The sequence below is a fragment of the Cygnus atratus genome, chromosome 10, assembly GCF_013377495.2.
Source record: "Cygnus atratus isolate AKBS03 ecotype Queensland, Australia chromosome 10, CAtr_DNAZoo_HiC_assembly, whole genome shotgun sequence".
Taxonomy (NCBI): Eukaryota; Metazoa; Chordata; class Aves; order Anseriformes; family Anatidae; genus Cygnus; species Cygnus atratus.
The window spans coordinates 1723385-1741849 of NC_066371.1; the positions used below are offsets into that span (position 1 = coordinate 1723385).

At 46.6% G+C, this 18465-nt stretch overlaps 1 protein-coding gene across 1 annotated transcript; it reads right to left on the reverse strand.

Moving 5' to 3' along the window:
• Positions 1–1414: 1414 nt before the first annotated feature.
• On the reverse strand, positions 1415–17509 carry EDEM1 (ER degradation enhancing alpha-mannosidase like protein 1). Its single transcript, XM_035546912.2, has 12 exons — positions 16989–17509; positions 15369–15441; positions 12131–12234; positions 11113–11284; positions 9777–9960; positions 9066–9240; positions 8370–8490; positions 7797–7967; positions 7120–7193; positions 6012–6108; positions 5054–5239; positions 1415–4627 (listed from the first exon to the last, which is right to left on the reverse strand). Exons 1-12 carry the CDS (start codon positions 17441–17443, stop codon positions 4538–4540), a joined length of 1902 nt encoding a protein of 633 aa, XP_035402805.1. The 5' UTR covers positions 17444–17509; the 3' UTR covers positions 1415–4537.
• Between the last annotated feature and the right edge of the window lie 956 nt (positions 17510–18465).

Below are 18465 nucleotides of genomic sequence, written 5' to 3' on the forward strand. Positions count from 1 at the left end.
AAAAAAAAAAAGTAAAACCACTACAAAAATCCAGTCTATACAATCACTAATGGTCAACAGGCATTTCCTCGTAACTTGGGGTTTGATCAAGAGCCAAAGACAGACAACAAAATGTCCTTTCAGCTCCAGCAGCCCTTGAATCGGGACTACAAAACATACAACAGAACAGATGTCAGTCAGAGAAAACAAACACAGAAAAAAAAATCAAAGTGATGGTCAAATAGTTTGTTTTCACAGCCCTGTTTTAAATACCCTGTGAGCTCATTAGCATACAGTTCTCCCAAGCCTTGAGAGAGCCCAGCAAGGCTGTCGGTGCAGAACTCCCACCTGCACTGCGCTCTTCATGGACCCACCTGCAGACAGTGGCATTAAGAGACACCAGCAGGTCGCTCACCACTCGCTCAGTTACCTGCTCCCCGGGTGACAGCTCGATGCCACGCTTCCTTTCCTCATTCCACATCAAATCCCTGCTTCAGCACCGGCTGCCCCTTGAGTCACTGCACAGGTGGCAGGGAAGGGGCAGAGGGAGGCTTTTTGTGCTGCAGGTGAGGGTGTGGGTTTTTTTTGTTTGTTTGTTTTCCTGCAATATGGAGCCATCCCTTGTTCCCAGCTAGATGAAAATCCAGCATATAAATATCTTACGGCTAGTAACAAAGGCAGATGAAGTTGCCAAGAAACCCCTCACCAGACACCAAATGCTTCTCCAAACCCACTTATTGCGTGTCGCTGCAAGGATGCGGTTGAGAAGTCTCTCTAATCTCCCGCAGGGAAAGTAAATGCTGTTTCTTACACACCTCAATTATGTGCTCCTGTGCTAAACAGGTCCAATGCAGAGACAGAGACAAGTTATCCTTGGAGGAAAAGAATTGTCAGGTTCTGGGTTAAGCAGTCTTTTCCTTCCTCCCCCAAAATACCCAGCGGTACGCTCGATCTCTAAGGGCTGTAACACGGCATTTGCTGTAACAGACAGGAATGCTCTTGGCTGACAGCTGCTCATGGCTGGGGATAGCTCATTAAAAAAAAAAGTGAATTCCCAACCTACTCTGTGTGGCACACAGGTGGAGACTTGCATTCTTCACACACAGGGCTGCCCTACACACCCACAACAGAACTGGAGAACGGATTTAGGCCTTGGGTTGCTGTGTTGAAGTGAGAGGTCTCCAGCTCTTCAGATAGGCCAAGCCCAGGAAAATATTAGTAAGAGCCACAGATGTGCTCCAACACAGACATCAGGTATGCCTTCCTTTACTCACTGCCACTCCCAGATCACCCTCATCTCCCAAAGCCTTCCTGTCTGATGACTGGCAAAGATGAGGTATACGCACCCAAACTCGTTTCTTCCTCTCCCTTTGGGAGATCACCTGTAAGATTCACAATGACCTTATAAAAACTACACCAGAAGAAAAACACAAGTGCTCAAATACACAATTTTTAATGCAAAACTTTAACATTTAAGCTCAGTTTTGAAAATTTAGGACATTTCATGAAAGCACATTTGGTCCCCTTACAAGTTTCCCACCCCCAATTAAATACTGTTGAAAAACAACAATTAAGCATACATTGCATTTTTAATCAGGAAAAAATTATATTGCACATTATACTGAGAAATACAAAAGTCTGTTTCAGTAAGTTATTCCAGCAGTGTTATCAATTTCATTTTGATACCATTGACTTAGACAAAAATTTCCATTTTAGTGCATAGCATGTGCCCTGTCATTGCAGAGTAAAAACTTATCAGTATTTTTAAAACAAAGGAAAGTTGGCTCCTTAAGGAATACAAAGCCTTTCAGCACATAGCCAGTATCAGTCTCCTAGCAGACTGAACCCGTTCCTATGGGATGGTAACTGTTGGATCACCTTGGCAACACGAATTTCAGCACAGTTTCTAATGAGAAGCTAACCATAAACTATTTGGCACTGTAACGGTCCGAGCCACTAAGGGCTGAAAGGCAGTAATACTCGCCTGTACTGTTCCCACTGTACAGCCACCTTCCACTGTTTCTGGCAATATACAAGAAGTGAAAGAGCAAGGTGGTAGAACACTTGTGCAACTTCATTACAGCCGTGTAATTCTCTGAGGAAAACTGTGAAACAGATTTCTGTGCATAACACTCAGCTGGAACCCTTACCAGAGCTCAGGTTTTTTTGTTTTTAGAAGGCACAAAACACAGAGGCAATTACAAGATGCATAAATGCACGTTCGGAGAGCTAAACTGCAAGTCGGGGAAAAATCATTACCAGAAGCATCCACAAACACACCTAGGGCAACGTTTGTGTTGGCATCTGCACACTGTGACTTTACATGGCCTGTACCAGAATGCTGGGTTTTGCTTCCACGTTACCAAGCACTTCTAATTTCAGAGTTAAAATTAGAAGATCTGACCCAGCAGCAGCATTTCAGAAACCCCAGACATTTCTGCTTTCTCCCTCCCGCAGCAGGCAGAACGCGCTCCCTTGCTGTGTCCTCCCACACTCCTGTAGGTGTTTACAGACTGAAGTGTGCCAGCATGCCCAGTCAGTGTTTACAGGCAACTAACACATTCTAGGAAAAGATCTGCAAAGGCAATTCTAAAAGAGTTCAAATTGCCAGCTACCTCAAATAGCAAGGCAATTGATCCTATTGCAACATTTTGGGAAATCTTAACATATTCCCCTCCCCTACCTTTCAAAACCCTTGTTAAAACATATACATTAAGGCTAGGAAGACAGGATATTTTTTTTGCCTGAATATAAGATTCTACCATCAAGAAATAGAAGATTCTATAATGAAGTCCCTGAGATGCATCTGTATGCTAAAGATTCAAGCAATAACCTCTTAAGCACTAACTTCATATTTATTAGAAATGTTCCAAGTTGCAACATATGGCTTATGAAAACCAATGTTTATGAAAACCAGTATTATCATAGAAGGTGAAAATACAGCAGATCAAGTTTGCCCTTACATTTAAGCCCTAAATTAAAAATAATGAACCCAATAACAACGTTTAACTACTTCAACCGCAGCCAGAAGTAAAGAGCATGTAAGCAACAGGCAGCCACTGAAAAAATAGAGTAAGTTGTTTGGCCTCAGTTTTTCATCCCTCACGACAGTGCTGCCTGAATTCAAATGCTTTTTTCCTGGAAGTTCATATATAGTTACTCCTCAAACATATCTGAGCTGCACTTCATGATGCTGGGAAGAGGCAACAGCAGTTTTTCATCATTCCTTACTGGAACCAAAAGGCACAGTTTGCAGTTACATTATAGCACTACTGTCAGCATCAATAGCTTCTGCAGGCATGATCCTGTTATGCTGGCATGGACCAAACCGTCCTGTAACAGAAGGAAATTAGTGCGCTGCAAGCTCAGATCTCTTACCAGCTCCTTCCCTAGGATGACGCAGAGACAGCCCCGGTACTAATTACACTGACAAAGAGAATAAACCAGCTCATAAGTATTCTTTGGGAGGGGCACAGCTGTTGATATTCTTGCATCGTTAGAAAAAAAAAAAAAAAAAGAAGAGTTGTCTCACATGTAAGTTACTTCATATGTTACTTTGGGACCCACCATATATTTTAACTAGCTGTTCAAAAATACTTCATCCCTCCTCCCAAGTAAGCTCAGCTTTTCCTACAAGAGAAGAAAACGCAAGGCACTAACATATTAATGCTGTAAGGAATATGAAACAGTTTGTTCTTCATATACTCGTATACCAGTTCTTTTCTTAGCAGCATCTGTCCTGAAGAGGCACTAGATACATGGGCAGACAACGTAACTCTATGAACTTCTGCTCAGCTGAGCTATATCAAGTTAGCTGCTTCAACAGCTGAGTGGCTTTGTAATTCACTCCCCCCTTCCCTTACAAAAAAAGGCACCTAATTTGTTTTATTACTGGTTTCTGTAGCTACAGGCCCTTTTGACTGTGCAGTTCTATACAATTGTGTACATGAGAGAACTCATGACTCTACTGATAGCTTCTTGTACGATCAAGAGTTATCTTTTCGGGATACTATTCTAAATAGAGCATTTTTGTTTCAGCAAAAACCCACTACCAGTGGGTTGCTACCTGAGAAGTACTTAAGATTGTGTATTGCTAGTCAGAATAGCTCAATAATTAACCTTGGTGTAAGAAATTGCACTTTCCCATTCCTTCCCCAATCCCAAGATCATTTCAAATTAAATACCTGACCCTTTTCCAAAGGGAAATCTGTAATGCAGCTACAAAGAGGTAGCTAAGTGGCACGTGCCAATCTTCTCTTTTTTTTCCTTTTTTTTTTTTTTTTTTTTTTAAAAGTATATCCAACCTTCATTTGCAACATTTTTCATAGGAAGTCTTAAAACAAGAAATCTCTATTCAGGTGGCACATGGAGTTACCATAGTTCAGAAGACTGAACTCGTAAGAGAATAAAATCTCCCTTCAGGTCCATAATCAAAAACTAACAAGCATTGGGGATACCCAAGTGACTCAGCATATGCAGATGTGTGCTGAAGAGGAATGTCTAGAGCCAAATCCCATACTCCTCCAGACATACGATAGAAGTTACTCTGAAGAACCATTCAGATCAAGCCCACCATTCGATCAATCTGCCTCATGTAGTTGCTCTTCAGTGGCAGCAAGTACCTCCTCTCATCAGGAACTCTGTTACACTGTTAACAAAACAAGAATATTTTTAAGAACTCAAATCTGGAAACAGTCCATCCCATATCCTATTTAACATAGCCGGCATTTCGGTATCAGTGACCACAGACTTCTTCCCAGTGCAGAAAATTGTAACCAACAGCACTTTTGGTCCCTACTCTCCCTCACCCTTTGCAAACTTAGAGCACAAACAACATCAGTGAACAGCAAGTGTTTCCTTAGCGGGGGCTGTAAGATTCCAAATACAAGCCAAACTACTGCAGCTTGTTATTCAACTGAGACTCCCCTCACTATGACAACTGTGAATTATTATTTTTTAAATAATGCTCTTTTTCTACAGGACTTTTCCACTTTTCTTTTTCCACTGCCTAGCCTAAGCCAACATACATTCCTTTCCCAGCAGCACAAGCACACATGGTCTGTGTATTCCTTACATTAGAACTGAAGTTGACTGCCTTTAATTCATTAGGTTTAACTTTTTCTGCGCGGTCCTCTTCTCCAGGGAGGATGTCTTGCCACAGTGAGTTCCGGAAGCGTTCATCCACAGACACGATATGTCCCTCAGTAGTAAACATGTATTTGTTTCCAGACTTATGCACTGGATTGTCTTCATCAAACAACTAAACAAGAGACATGAGAGACAGATCTGAATTAAGTGTGCAACATTTTTCAAGTCCCCCTCATCAAGAAGTTAAGAAGCACACAGATGCATTTGAAGGATCACACAAAAAGCACACCTTTTCGTGCTAAATGGCCAACTACTATTAAAGCAAATGAAAATAAACAACTTTAATGCAAGTGATTTATTTTAGCAGTTAAAAGAGGAGATCAAAAGAAAAAACTTCTCACGCTACTTAAAGCAACCTTCTCTTTGTATGCTGCACTATGCAGGCATTTCTAGGCTGGCATCCACTGCTGCTATTCAGTCACAGGTTTTTTTTTCCTCCCCTTCCACCCCCCCTTTTTTCTTCTCTCTACTAAAGGAAATTGAGAAGAGTAGCTTAAGCAGTGTTGGCTCAAATGCTTTCTCCTGTGACTGCCAAAGCTCGATGGGGAGTAATTGGAGGCTGCTGCTATTCAGGCAAAATGGCTAAAGCAATTTAACTTACAGCTGAGCCGTACCTCCCCTCCAGTCTCACTCCCTCTCCTTTCAGCTTTCCCCTGAAAGAGCTGCCAGCTCTTCCATTTCAGGACAAGCAGCTCAGGCAGCTGCCCAAACCTCCAAGATTAGGGTGGGGGCAAAGAAAGAAGAGCACACTCTCCAATACTCTGATACCTAAACACCTCTGCTCCCCACAGCCCAGCACAGTTTCTAACAGCACCTGCTTCCTTGTGCCATCTTTGTGCACAAGACTTGCAATAGTATTTTTGCAATGAAGAAGATTTACATACCAGGTACAAATATTTACAAGTTTCACTGAGAAAAAAGCTCTCCATTCGATCTTCTTTTGTCTTCTCTACAACATGGTGTAACGTAGCATAGCCGCACCTGAAAGATATAAGGTTAAGTTTGGGCTTCGTTCCCACAAATTCTGATCTTGAAGAACTCCCGGAATTTCCCTCAACTTCAGACCATTCCAGTTCACTAGGGGTGAGGTTAAAAGGAAAAGTCTCTTTTACATGGAAGCATCGATTAGTGATTCCTGGTATCCTGATGAGACTGTAATCATTGGAATAGCCCAACCACAGTGTCATTGTACAGACGTATCGAAAGAGTCTTTCAGAGAAGCAAGATGCTCTCAAGTCACGCTGCATGCACAGGTAATTTCCCCATAGCGAGCACACCAGAGACCCAGGTCTGGAAGCCTGGTCTCACACAAATGTTTTTTCCCAAGCTAGCTACTACTCTTCCCTCCCACTGACCCTTACAAATGCTGAAGCTGCAATATACTTGGAATGCACTTGAAATTATTTCAGTCACACCCCTATACTGCATCTGAATCCCATTTAACTGCAGAACAGCACCATTTTATACTGCCCTGTAGTTAATACAGACTTGCCTATGAAAGCAAACTCCAACAGTTGAATTAAAATCTGCTATCTTCCCTATGAGTCTTGCAAGAAGTTCATATGTGTACTATTAAAGTCAGGATTCATAGTTACTGTCTTGAGAAGAAAGCTGATATGCAGCAGAGTCTAGTTTGGAGGCCATCCCCTCAGTTTAGCTGAATACCACGAGTCCATGAGGTTTTAATTATTCTCGCAGGAGCCACAGGGAAAAAAAATAATCTTACCAGTTTTTGCCACCTGATCATGAACAAACCCTTTTTAAAATGTTATAAAATTCTGAAGACATAAATTTGTCACTGGACAATAAATTTCATTTTCAAATTAGAAAAATAATTGTTCAATAAATAAATCATCACTTGTGGCTTTCTGGTTTACCTACAGACTGGCTTTCCTGATTTACCTACATTTGGCAGATTGGTTTGTACAGAGCATTTATATAAAAATATATGTATACAGCAGTGAGAGAAAGTAAAGAACACTGAAGACTGACTTTGCTTTTGTGTATTTTTCCAGACTCTGTAGAATATCCATTCCCACGTGAAGATAAAATGGGTTCTTTGTGGCCTGGACAAGGGAAAAAGAGAACAGGTAGAGCCGGCAATTTGGAAATTTTGTAAAAATAACACTTATAGCAAAGGCGCAGTTGTGTCAGATTCTCATGTGTCACAGTAAACTTACCTTTACAGGAACATGACTTAGATTACTCTGAGCAAGAACCTAGTAAAACTTGTAATAAATTCAAGCTCTGATAGCTTCCTTGCAGCCAGAAATTTATTTTAGTTTACTGCATCTGCTGCCAGTCAGAGACTGTACCTCGACAATATAGCAAAGAAAGCTATTACACTTACTTCAATGATTTCTATTAAGTCACAAGTCTCTACTGTGTAAAAATCTGCCAGCCATTTTTCAACAGGTTGTTTAGTCTCACTTTTGCCTGTCCTATAAAAAGGGCTATTTTCAAAGCAAGCAACATAGCAACTATATTACATAAGTCAACTGCTTATACAGAGACCTCTGTATAAGAGCATCCAGACACAGAGGCACTAACCTTTAACGGTCCACCAGTGACCCCAAGGACCTGGCAGGAAGTAGGGGTGTAAAAAGTGACTTTCTGATCAAAAATCTTTTTGCCAAAACATGAGTTGTAAGCTCAGAAGAGTCAAGTACCTGATAAAGAAGATATGTGGATTCCACTAACTCCGGCCTCAGCGGATAAAAGGGAACATCCGGAGCTTGCAGTTGCCAGTTGTATCTCTCTGGGAGAGCTCCGTATCGTTTCCATATGGCATAATAAAAAGCATGGAGACAAATAGCATCTTCCACATCTCCTATCAGTACCTAGGTGTACCAACAGCCATAAACACGTATGCTTAATACTGCAGGCCAGCAAGTTACTTTCTACTCTGTATTAAGAGCATACCACGTAGCAAAACACTCCCCCCACAACATGGTATACAAATGCTGAGGTTAAATGAGGTAAGTGAGAAGTATCCCAAGTTCCATACAAAGCACGCCGAGACACCCAGTATCGCTATGCTGAACTGAAGCGCTGTTACCCTGATACGGACACTGAACTGCCCTAAGCCTCTCTTACCAGAACAGCCAGGTGTAAGCCTGCAACTTAAAACTCATCTCAGAAGAGACGCTCACGTTCATGTGAAGGCTGTGATTAGAACGAGCCTCTCTGAGAACCCCTCCACTGCATCATTCAGTCTTTAACAAAACCAAAGTTTACTTTACCTGTAGTCCTGGAAAAAAGGCTTGCAAAGAGTCAATCCAAGTGTTCATCAGCTGCCCAGTGAACATGTTTACATTAACATACAAAGGCGGGTCACCTTCACCTTCGTTGCAAGCTTCTCGACTGCCAAAGGACAATAAGCATGTGTAAACATTCACTGGTTTAGAACACGATGCTTGTTCCATTTTACACCACTGGCACCAGCAAAGAGAACAAGTTGCAGTTCTGTCAGTGTTAGGCCACTTCAAAGCCATTTCAGAAGGAACCAAGAAGTCCATTCAGCTCTCAGAGAAACAATTCATAAAGGCATGCACACCTTATCCTTAAGGTATGTCAGCAGGATGCCTGCCAAAAAGTCACACTAGGTAAGATGAGGCCTTAAGAAGTATTAAGTTAGCCGGTGTAGCGCATTTCCTTCACAGCCCTACAGCTTTCTCTCAGCCTAGAATTTACTAATTTGGACAGTAACCAGTTCAGCTTCTTTGCACCAATAATGCCATCTACATCAGCTGACTAAGGAGTGAAGAGAACGTTAAAATTTCTTTCCACAGTGACAAACACAGAAATAAGTTTTTTCTTTTTTAAAGAACAAAAGAGAACAAATTTTCCAGAAGGTGACCAAAACACTCCACCACCTGTCGTAACTTGCTGGAGTATTTATATGTTTAAGGAATCGATACTCATTAGAAATAACTTACCCTCTTCTTAAGTGGTTCTGAATGTTCCGATAAGCATCATTGAACATCTCCAAGTCTTCCTGTTCTCCAAAGAGGATGTAAGACTTCAGAAGATATTCGTAGAATGAATCTGATCCTGCTCCCAAGCCACTTTGCTTTCCAACCCAATGGCCGGTTTGGATATTCACAACATTCCCTTTTAGAACAGACAAAAGGTTTAGTCTGAAGTAGCTGAGAACATCAGAGAGAAACAGAAAATATTCAAGAGATAGAACTTAAAACTATTAAATTTTCAAAGTCTTAAAAATCTTTTTTTTGTTCCCACTTATCAATGTAAGTGTTACGGTGCATTCAGCCATGGAACTAGGATACACCTGCAGTCATTTTAAGTACTTTTCGTCATCTGCCAATCTAAATCATATTAATGGGGATACGAATACAAGCACTTTCAGGTTCATTTCCCAGTTTAATGAAAAATTTGTCTTTGGAAAGCTGTGCCCTAAGGAGTCATTCAGGTAATCCATTTTTCTTATGAAATTAGAAAGTGCCATTTGTTCAACGGAAAGCACGAGTACACGAGGAGAGTACAAGTCCACAGCTGCAGGGGAAGCAGATCAACAAAGTTTCTGATATGCCAAAGAAACCTGTAGAGTGAGGGCATTCTGCTACAGGAGACTGAGGCAGCATAAAGCATACAGCCAGCGAATACAGCACCACCCCAGAGGAGATTACCTAGCAGTCCAGTGTTATTGCTCCTGAGACTCCAGAGCGCTTTGACAGCTCTCCTGGCCACCCATTCGAACGTGGAATCACCCAGCAGCCTGCTCAGAATACCAAACTCCACCAACAAGGAACCAGCTCCTGCAGTACAGGTTTCATTATTGCTGTTTGGAGGTACTCCCTTCTTCAGATTGACCTGTAAAGCAGAGAGTGCTAACAGCAAGGAGGCAGGCTGCTCCTCATACAGTTGTGCTCTAATACACAGTCTTATATTTATTAGAAAACTTTTTTTCCGTTAGTTTTTGCAATGCATTGAAAACCAGAATATTTCTGCTTGGTCAAAAAACTTGGCTAAAAATTCCTGAAATTCATCTTCTGAATTTATAACATAACTCTCAAGGTGAGAAATCCTCACTTTGTTACTCTTACACTTGATAATCCTTCCAAATTTCAATCCCCTTTTTCATCTTTTCTGCTAACCATTCAGGTTCTTGCAGGGTGACACGAGCACTGCTTCCCCTAGTTTAGGGCTCCCAAAATCAAGAGCTTCACCAGCAAATGCTCCTCAACTTCCCCATGGCGCAAAATGCTCAAGGGAAGTTGCGCCACCCTCAGCTGCTTTACTGCGCTCTGAGCAGAAGTGAAAGCTCATGTGTCTACAGCCCGACACGTCTGGAAGCACAGCAGGGCTGCACAGCACCCCCAGAAACTCAAAGCAGTCAGGGAAGTGCTAATTAGTTTTGTGGTTGAGAGTTCTTCCCCTAGAATTTATGCTCCTCTCCTTATCCACTGCATGTTTAAAACCAGGGGATGCAGCATTTAAGAACACCGCGGTATTCTGGAGTGCTTCCTGGGCAGCACTCAAGACAATGACAAATACCAAGCCCAACGTGACAATTATTTCAGACCGGTTTTATTTTGTCACCACAACGATATTAGTACCAAGTCACCAACAAAGGTACTTGCTTAAACTATTTGCCTTTGCAGTATTTCTGGTTAACCTTCTTGCTGCCAGCATTGTTTGTTACCATACGATACAGACGTGGAAAGCATGGGGCAGGGCACGTTCTAGCCAACCAGCACGGAAGCAAACAACTACTGACCCATAGCGAGCAACATATACGGGGTGAGGAAACAGCCTAAAGAAAATGGTCACTGCACACCAGGAGCAACTTACACGTCGCCCCTTTCACCACAACTTTGTGCAGTTCCCCCCCACACCCCATTTCAGTGTAACAGGCTCAATACCTTACGTGCACATAGAAATGTGGACGCAGAATTTGAGCTGTAGGGCAGGAGAGTCGCTACTTTTAGATTCTTTCCGCACCGTGCTGACGTGCTCACTTACCCGCGGATACGGAATTCCAGTTTTGGTGTTCTCAAAGGCTGGAAGTAGTCTCACTGCCAGGTCGTGAGCCATGTGCAACAGTTCGTTATCGTAATCCTTAATGGTCATATCACCAAAGGGCTGTTTGGTATCTGTAATTATTATGTGGGCAGAAAGCAGGCTTCCCAAAACCCTATTGGAAAAGGAAAAGATCTCCAGGTTTTAATTCTAACTTGAACCTAGTTCTTCAACTAACCCCTTACCACTATCGTGTTTAACAAGCATTGCTTTGTGCATCTTACAGGCACTACAGAAAGAGATCTCCTTTTTTCCCCACCATTAGTGAAAACATCCAGAAGTCGTTTTTTGTTACCCACAGAAACCTCAAGATCCTGTTCTGCAAAACTTACCTAACTTAGTAGCTCCTTTTAACATACCGAGCCTATTTATGAGCAAAAACTACATTCCCCCACCTTTTTTTGCAGTCCTTTTACTGCTACAAATGACATTAAGTTTATGTAACAAATTTAGCATTCCCAAAAAAAGAAATCCTAGCAAGTTTACAGTTTAAGGCAGTTATTCAAATAATGAAATCATTTAATACCAGACAGTATCTTCAACTCATCTCTAAGACCGACAGGCCTGTTTTTCATCTAGAACAAAAGTGAAAGCAAGCAGAAGGTCCGTGGCAAACAACCAAGACAAGGAAAACCTGTCAGCAGGGTTGTTTGTTGTGCACAGATCTGTGTCTCTGCTGCAAGAGCAGCAACAAAAACGTAGCAGTCTGCAACCCAAAGAGAGCTGAGACTGCCATTGTACCACCGCATTAAATCGCATGACTCATTAAAATCAGTTTAAATATGAAAAGATGCAATCCTTTCACAACAGGGTTAAAAAAAAACCTTAGTCAAGGAACATTCATGGCATAAAGCCCACCAGAGATATCTTTATCAATGATTTTACTTTGGATCTCCCACATACACACAGCGAGCCTTTAACCTTGTCACTGTTTTAACGACAGAAACTCAGGGCTACCTACCTGATCGTTGCCTCAAACACCTGGACAGTTGAGTCTTTGTCAAATGAGACCGTATCAATCACCAACTTCACTGCTTTCTGGAATTCCGAGGAATTTCCCATTACCTTTTACACAAGAAAAAAAATAAAATAAAGTCTAATTACTGCTTCAGAAGAAGAGGGAAAACAAGAGAATGGCCAGTCCACATTTTAGACCAACAGTCATACGCTCTAGATCTCAAACAAGTACTTCAAACTCCTGGTAATAGACTTTCCAGGAAGTTAACCATGCCACTGACATGAAAAACTGCATTTAAATACATATACATAACGTTAAAACAGGGAAATCCTGATATATTTTTGTCCTTTTCACAAATCTATGCACTCCCATTCACCCAGCGTCACCATTGTGGGTGATCTCTTAGCCCATGAGCCTAAAATCTCTTAAGATCAGCGTACTGAACGTTTACCTGCTTTGCTATACACACACATCGGCTTAACAGTTAAGTTTAGCTTAAAAGGTAACACGACCTGAAGAACAATGAAGTCTGATTCGACATTTACTTGAGCAGGGCATCCAACGTCTTGGGCTTTTGACTCAACAACATTCACTGCACGCTGTGCCCAGGACAAAGTGTGCCGGGTTTGTACAGGTGTACCTCAACAACCAGTCCCCACCAGATCCAGAGACCAAGGTAAACTCAGCTCCAGCTTCAGGGAAGCAGGAATGCGGAAGGAGAGCACAGATTCCTTGCATAAGTTCACAATAAGGCCGGGTGTGCAGCTCTTTAACCATCAGAGCACCGGTGCCAGCCAGCCTGCTCTTTCCAACACCCAGACCTAGTGGGAAGCATTCACACGCTTGATCTGAGGGGATGAAGAACAAAATAGCTTTCTCCCCACAGAAGCTTCTGAAGCAGAAGAGACTTTAGGAACCAGAAGTTTCACACTGGAGAAGTTATACCCTGTCCCCAAAGGCAGAGAAAGGACACGGAGCCCCTGGTGAAGGAGGACAGGAAGGCACCGTTTAACCAGCACGCGGCCAGGCGCACAGCTCACATCCCCGGCTGCTGCTTCAGTTAAAACCAACATTTCCTCACTTCCTGCTTTCAGTTCTGCTCCTGACCGCCACGCTCAGAGCGACAGCTGAGACCTCTTCCCGCAGAGCTGCGCTCCCATCTCAGCAGCTGGAGGCACTGTATAACCTGACGTCCTCGCACACGCCTCCACCTCCAGACGAGAGAAGTGCTTCAGGGATCCTGCGCGTGGACGGGCCCCGGTCACTCTCCAGAAGGCGTAAGGAGTTCAAGGAGGGGATGCTTCTCCACGATGCCCCGCTACTGGTACTACTAACATAAAACTGAGCTGCTTATCACTTTACCGTCAAGTTTCATCAGAAATGCATGTGACAGGCTACTTTGGCAGCTTTACAGCCTTTCCTCCCTTTCCTTTCACCACACTCCATACGGATTTACACATCACCCAGGCCCTCCCAGCCCAGCAGCACAATCAGAGCTCTTACCGCGTCCCTGAGTAAGACGAACTCTCCTCACACCATCTCAGCACCCAGGCAAACTGCAGTTCAAATCCACCCTTCCTGAACACCAGCACAACAGGAGTATTCCAAAAGAGATCTCATCTGAGCTCTGGGGAAAACCACTAAAATTGCCTCCGTCTCTTCTGGAGACCTCTCTTGACCGTAGAACATCCCGAGCTGGAGGGACCCACGAGGATCCTCGAGTCCAACTCGACGTCCAAGCACGCTCGCCCTTCCCTGCATCCCCAGCACCCTGCTCGCTCGTGGTCCAGCTGCTACACACGCAGCACCTCCGCCTCCCCAGGAGGGACGGGCTGAGCCTCGCTCCTACAAAACACTGGGCACTTCCAGTTCACGCTGCTCAACCTCCTGACAGGTTTTCATTACTCCTCACAAGGACATTTCACCTTCTCTTCACGTAAAGGTACTGATCTCCATTTCTGTCAGCAACTTAGTGTGAAACATCAGCATTTTTACATTAAAAACACAAAGACTAAACGGCGCCTGTCCTGTGGCAGGCCCTCGGAGCATACCACGGACCAGCTCCCTCCCATTTAATGCTTTCCGTTGCCGCCTTCCTTCAATTTCTCAACAAGTTTCTTTACATTCTCTCCTCTTCTTCGGCTCCACTAGCTTGCTTTTGGTGTTTCTTGGAGGGGGTGGGAGACATCGGGCGCTTTCTGCTGTGGTTTGGGTGCAGCTGTTTGGCTTTCTTTTGTATTTGTTTTGGTTTGTGTTTTGTTTTTTTTCCTGTTGTTGTTCTGCTGCGGTCTAAGTTCAACCTCAGAGCAAAGGACAACACCAGAATTGTTCTGTAACAGGGCTGACGAACTTTGCGTGACCCACCTCCAAGAAAACACCAAGTAAATCGATGCTCCCCATTCTCCCCTTTACCTTTTTCTTTCAGAGTCTGTTCTGAAACGCTACCTAGCAGAAGTTTAGTTCGCAGCCGTACTTCTACCTCGACTCGAGGTGTCCTGCAGCTGAGGCCTGAGTTTCACAAGCCTTCTAAAAGAAGCCCCGTGCCAGAGTTTTGGTTCTAGGTTTCCCACACATGGGTCCGAAATAAACCAACAAACGTGACAGCCTCCCCCTTTCCTAGCCTCGTTTCCGCTGCTAACAACCAGACTAAGAGAACAAACGAGACACCCGTGCTTTCAGAGCACCTGGCGTTTCTCATGTCTCTCAAACCCCTCGTGCAACTGACTTCATCCTCTCAGACATTCACGGCCATATCCTGTTAAGACATGGCCTTTACATTTTAATTAGCCAAATAATTACTCTTCGGCATTACATCCCAGCTACGTTAACGTACCTTTAAACTAATTTGTAAAATCAGTTTGTTCCTTTCAGCCTCTCACACTGACCTTCTCAACTTCCTTCCTGAGCTTCTGATCGAATTTCACAGCGGCTGGGCAGTAATTCTGAAGCTTTATCGTGCAGCAGGAGCAGGGTTACTGAGGTCGGGCCGATTAAAGCCTTCTTTAAGGAGGACTGACTTCGGAGGTTGGCTGTTCCACGATTTTAAGGCTCGGCAGATACCCACAGGGCAGGGAGGATTTCACAGTACCCTTTTAGCTTCCCCCTGCAGGTGACGGGGCGCCGATACCCCTCCTCCCCAGGACGCCACGACCCTTATAACTACTGATTTCTGTTCGGGACAGCGTGTGTCATTCCCAAAAACGAAAGTGGGAAGGAGACCCAAAGCGTCCCGGCGACTCACCGCTAGGGTGTCCAGGGCGTCTATCAGCGTCAGCGAGTAGTTGCCCAAAACGTCGTTGATGTTCAGGTTTGTGCTGGAAAATAAACACACAGCTCCGCGTTAGGGCTCGGCAAAGTCACCGGGGTGGGATTTGGGGCCGGGGCTCTGCGATCTGGGGGGCTGAGGGGTTGGAATTTGGGGCCAGGGCTTTGGGGATTTCGGGACAGGGCTCTGCGATTTGGGGGTTGAGGGGCTGGGATTTGGGGCCAGGGCTTTGGGAATTTCAGGCCGAGGGGCTAGGATTTGGGAAGCTGGGATTTTGGATTTGGGGCGGGGATATAGGGCCAGGGCCCTGGGATTCAGGATTTAGGGCCAGGACTTTGGGGCCGGGGCTCCAGGATTTGGGGCGCTCAGGGATTTGGGGGGTTGGAATTTTGGATTTGAGACTTGGGGGCTGGGATTTGGGGCCAGGCCTCTGGAATTCAGGATTGAGGGCTGGGGCTTTGGGGCCTGGGATTTAAGGGGTTGGGATTTGGGGCTGGGGCTCTGGGATTCGGGATTTTGGGCCGTGGTGCTGGGATTTGCGATTTAGGATTTGGGATTTAGGGCCAGGGGGTGGGGATTTGGGGTTTGGGGTCAAGGCTCTGGGATTTGGGGCCAAGGAATTTGGGGGGTTGGGCTTTGGGATTTGGGGCCAGGACTTTGGGGTTTGAGGGGTTGGGATTTGGGGCCAGGGCTCTGGAATTCAGCATTTAGGACTGCGGTGTTGGGATTTGGGGCTGGGGCTCTGTGATTTGGGATTTTGGGTCGGGGCTCTGGGGTTTGGGGGATTTGAGATTTGGAGCTTGAGATTTGGGGCCAGGGCTCTGGGATTTGGGGCGGCAAGCTTTGGGATTTGGGGGATTAGGCTTTGGGTCAGGGCATTTCGGATTTGGGGGTTCGGGCTTTGGGATTTGGGGCCGGGACTTTGGGATTTGGGGCCAGGGGATTTGGGGGGTCAGGCTTTGGGATTTGAGACCAGGGCTCAGGGATTTGGGGCCGGGAGATTTGGGGGGTCAGGCTTTGGGATTTGGGGGGTCGGGCTTTGGGATTTGGGGCCAGGGGATTTGGGGTGTCGGGCTTTGGGATTTGAGGCCAGGGCTCAGGGATTTGGGGGGTCGGGCTTTGGGATTTGGGGCCGGGACTTTGGGATTTGGGGCCAGGGGATTTGGGGGGTCAGGCTTTGGGATTTGAGGCCAGGGCTCAGGGATTTGGGGCCGGGAGATTTGGGGGGTCAGGCTTTGGGATTTGGGGGGTCGGGCTTTGGGATTTGGGGGGTCGGGCTTTGGGATTTGAGGCCAGGGCTCAGGGATTTGGGGGGTCAGGCTTTGGGGCCAGGACTTTGGGATTTGAGGCCAGGGCTCAGGGATTTGGGGCCAGGGCTCAGGGATTTGGGGTGTCGGGCTTTGGGATTTGGGGCCAGGGCTCAGGGATTTGGGGCCGGGGGATTTGGGGGGTCAGGCTTTGGGATTCGGGGCCAGGGCTTTGGGATTTGGGAGGTCGGGCTTTGGGATTTGGGTCTGAGAGGTGGGGATTTGGGCCTGGGGCTCCGGGATTCGGGGCTCTTGGGGTCGCCCCCTCCCCCCCCGGCCCTCTCCTCACGGGTCGTCGCGGTCGGGCCCTCGGCCGCAGCAGTGCAGGGGGTCGAGCTCGTCGCTGGGGAAGGCGTGCCGCATGTAGCTGTCGTAGCCGAAGGCGAACATGCCGCGGGCGGCGTCGCGCAGGCGGGCGCGGAGCTGCGGGGGGAAGGCCCCGCTGTAGCGCGCCTCATACTCGTCCTCCCCCCCCCCGCCGCCCGCCCCCCCCTCCCCAACCGCCGCCCCCTCCCCGCCGGGCCGCGGCCGCGAGCCCCGGAGCGCCGCCGGCACCCAGAGCGCGCGGCCGGGCGGCGCCTCGCTGCTGCGGCCGGGCGCGGGGGCGCGCGGCGGGAAGGGGAAGGGGAAGGGCAGGCGGCGGCGCACGCAGAGGCCCGGCGCCAGCGCGGGCAGCAGCGCGAGCAGCGCGTGCAGGCCCAGCCTCAGCAGCAGCAGCCCCAGCAGCAGCGAGCGCCATTGCATGGTGCCCCCCGCGCCGCGCGCATCGTTTACGGGCGGCCCGCGCTCCGCTCGGACTGCACCCCCACACCGGGCAGCGGCGCCTTTAAGAGAGGAAGTGAAACGGCCCGGGGAGTCCCGCCCCGCGCGGCGCTCATTGGGTGGGGCGCGCGGGGAGGAGGGAGAGGCGTTCGCGGATAGGCGCGTTGCGACGTCAGTCAAGAGGGGAGGGGCGGAGGGGTTTAAAGGGGAGGGAGGGGCGGGGCGGGGCGGCGGGGGCTGTCGTGGCACGGCCCGGAAGGAGGCGGCGGGGCCCGGCCTCGCCCCGGGGCCGCCCTGAGGAGGGCACGGCCCTGACCCGGCCCCGGCTCGTCTGTGACTGAAAGCTGCTGGGTTCCTGACTGAGAGCTGATAGACACGGCTTAAACTCGAGTCTAGTTCAGAAATAAGGCTCGTCCCACGTTACAGCCCCGACCACCAGTTTATGGCAGCCTTTAAAATGGGAAATTTCCTCATCACGCCCCAAAAGAGGTGCCCCACGCTCCTCTCCCTGGCTGGACACGGCCCCGGACGCTGCCAGGGCTGCCCCAAGGCGCTCGCACTCCCCAGAACTGACTAACAGCTGCGATGGGTTAGCTCGACTGCAGTGTTCTCCATAATTCAGTCCGTATTTCTAACGAAACAGCCGTGCTACTACAAATGAACACGCCAAAGAAGGGTTTTCAACAACACTTTTATTGAAGCACTTCAAAATGTTCACAATGATAGACGTTGCCTTTAACAGAATAAAACCTGTAATGTCTTAATTGAAAGGCACTAATCCTGGCACAAAGGTCTACTTACCCACCTTCCACTGTGATGGAGACAAAAACACCAAACTTTCACTTCTCCTTTAAAGGAGTACGAGTACACCCCCTCCGAGTGCCATTCTGCGTTTAAGTGACATGTGAAAGAAGTCCCTGATGTTTCACCAGGGCGTACTTTGACTTTCAGCATGCGTAGTAGTTCTAAAGCAACAGACAGGTTTTAGCAGGTTTATGATTTCA

Coding starts and splice junctions, on each gene's coding strand:
- EDEM1 (XM_035546912.2), bottom strand. CDS start 17,443: ATGCAATGGCGCTCGCTGCTGCTGGGGCTGCTGCTGCTGAGGCTGGGC. Junction 11,285..12,130: donor GTGTTTGAGGCAACGATCAG/GTAGGTAGCCCT, acceptor CTTTTCCAATAG/GGTTTTGGGAAGCCTGCTTT. Junction 7,968..8,369: donor CCTTTTTTCCAGGACTACAG/GTAAAGTAAACT, acceptor TGGTACACCTAG/GTACTGATAGGAGATGTGGA.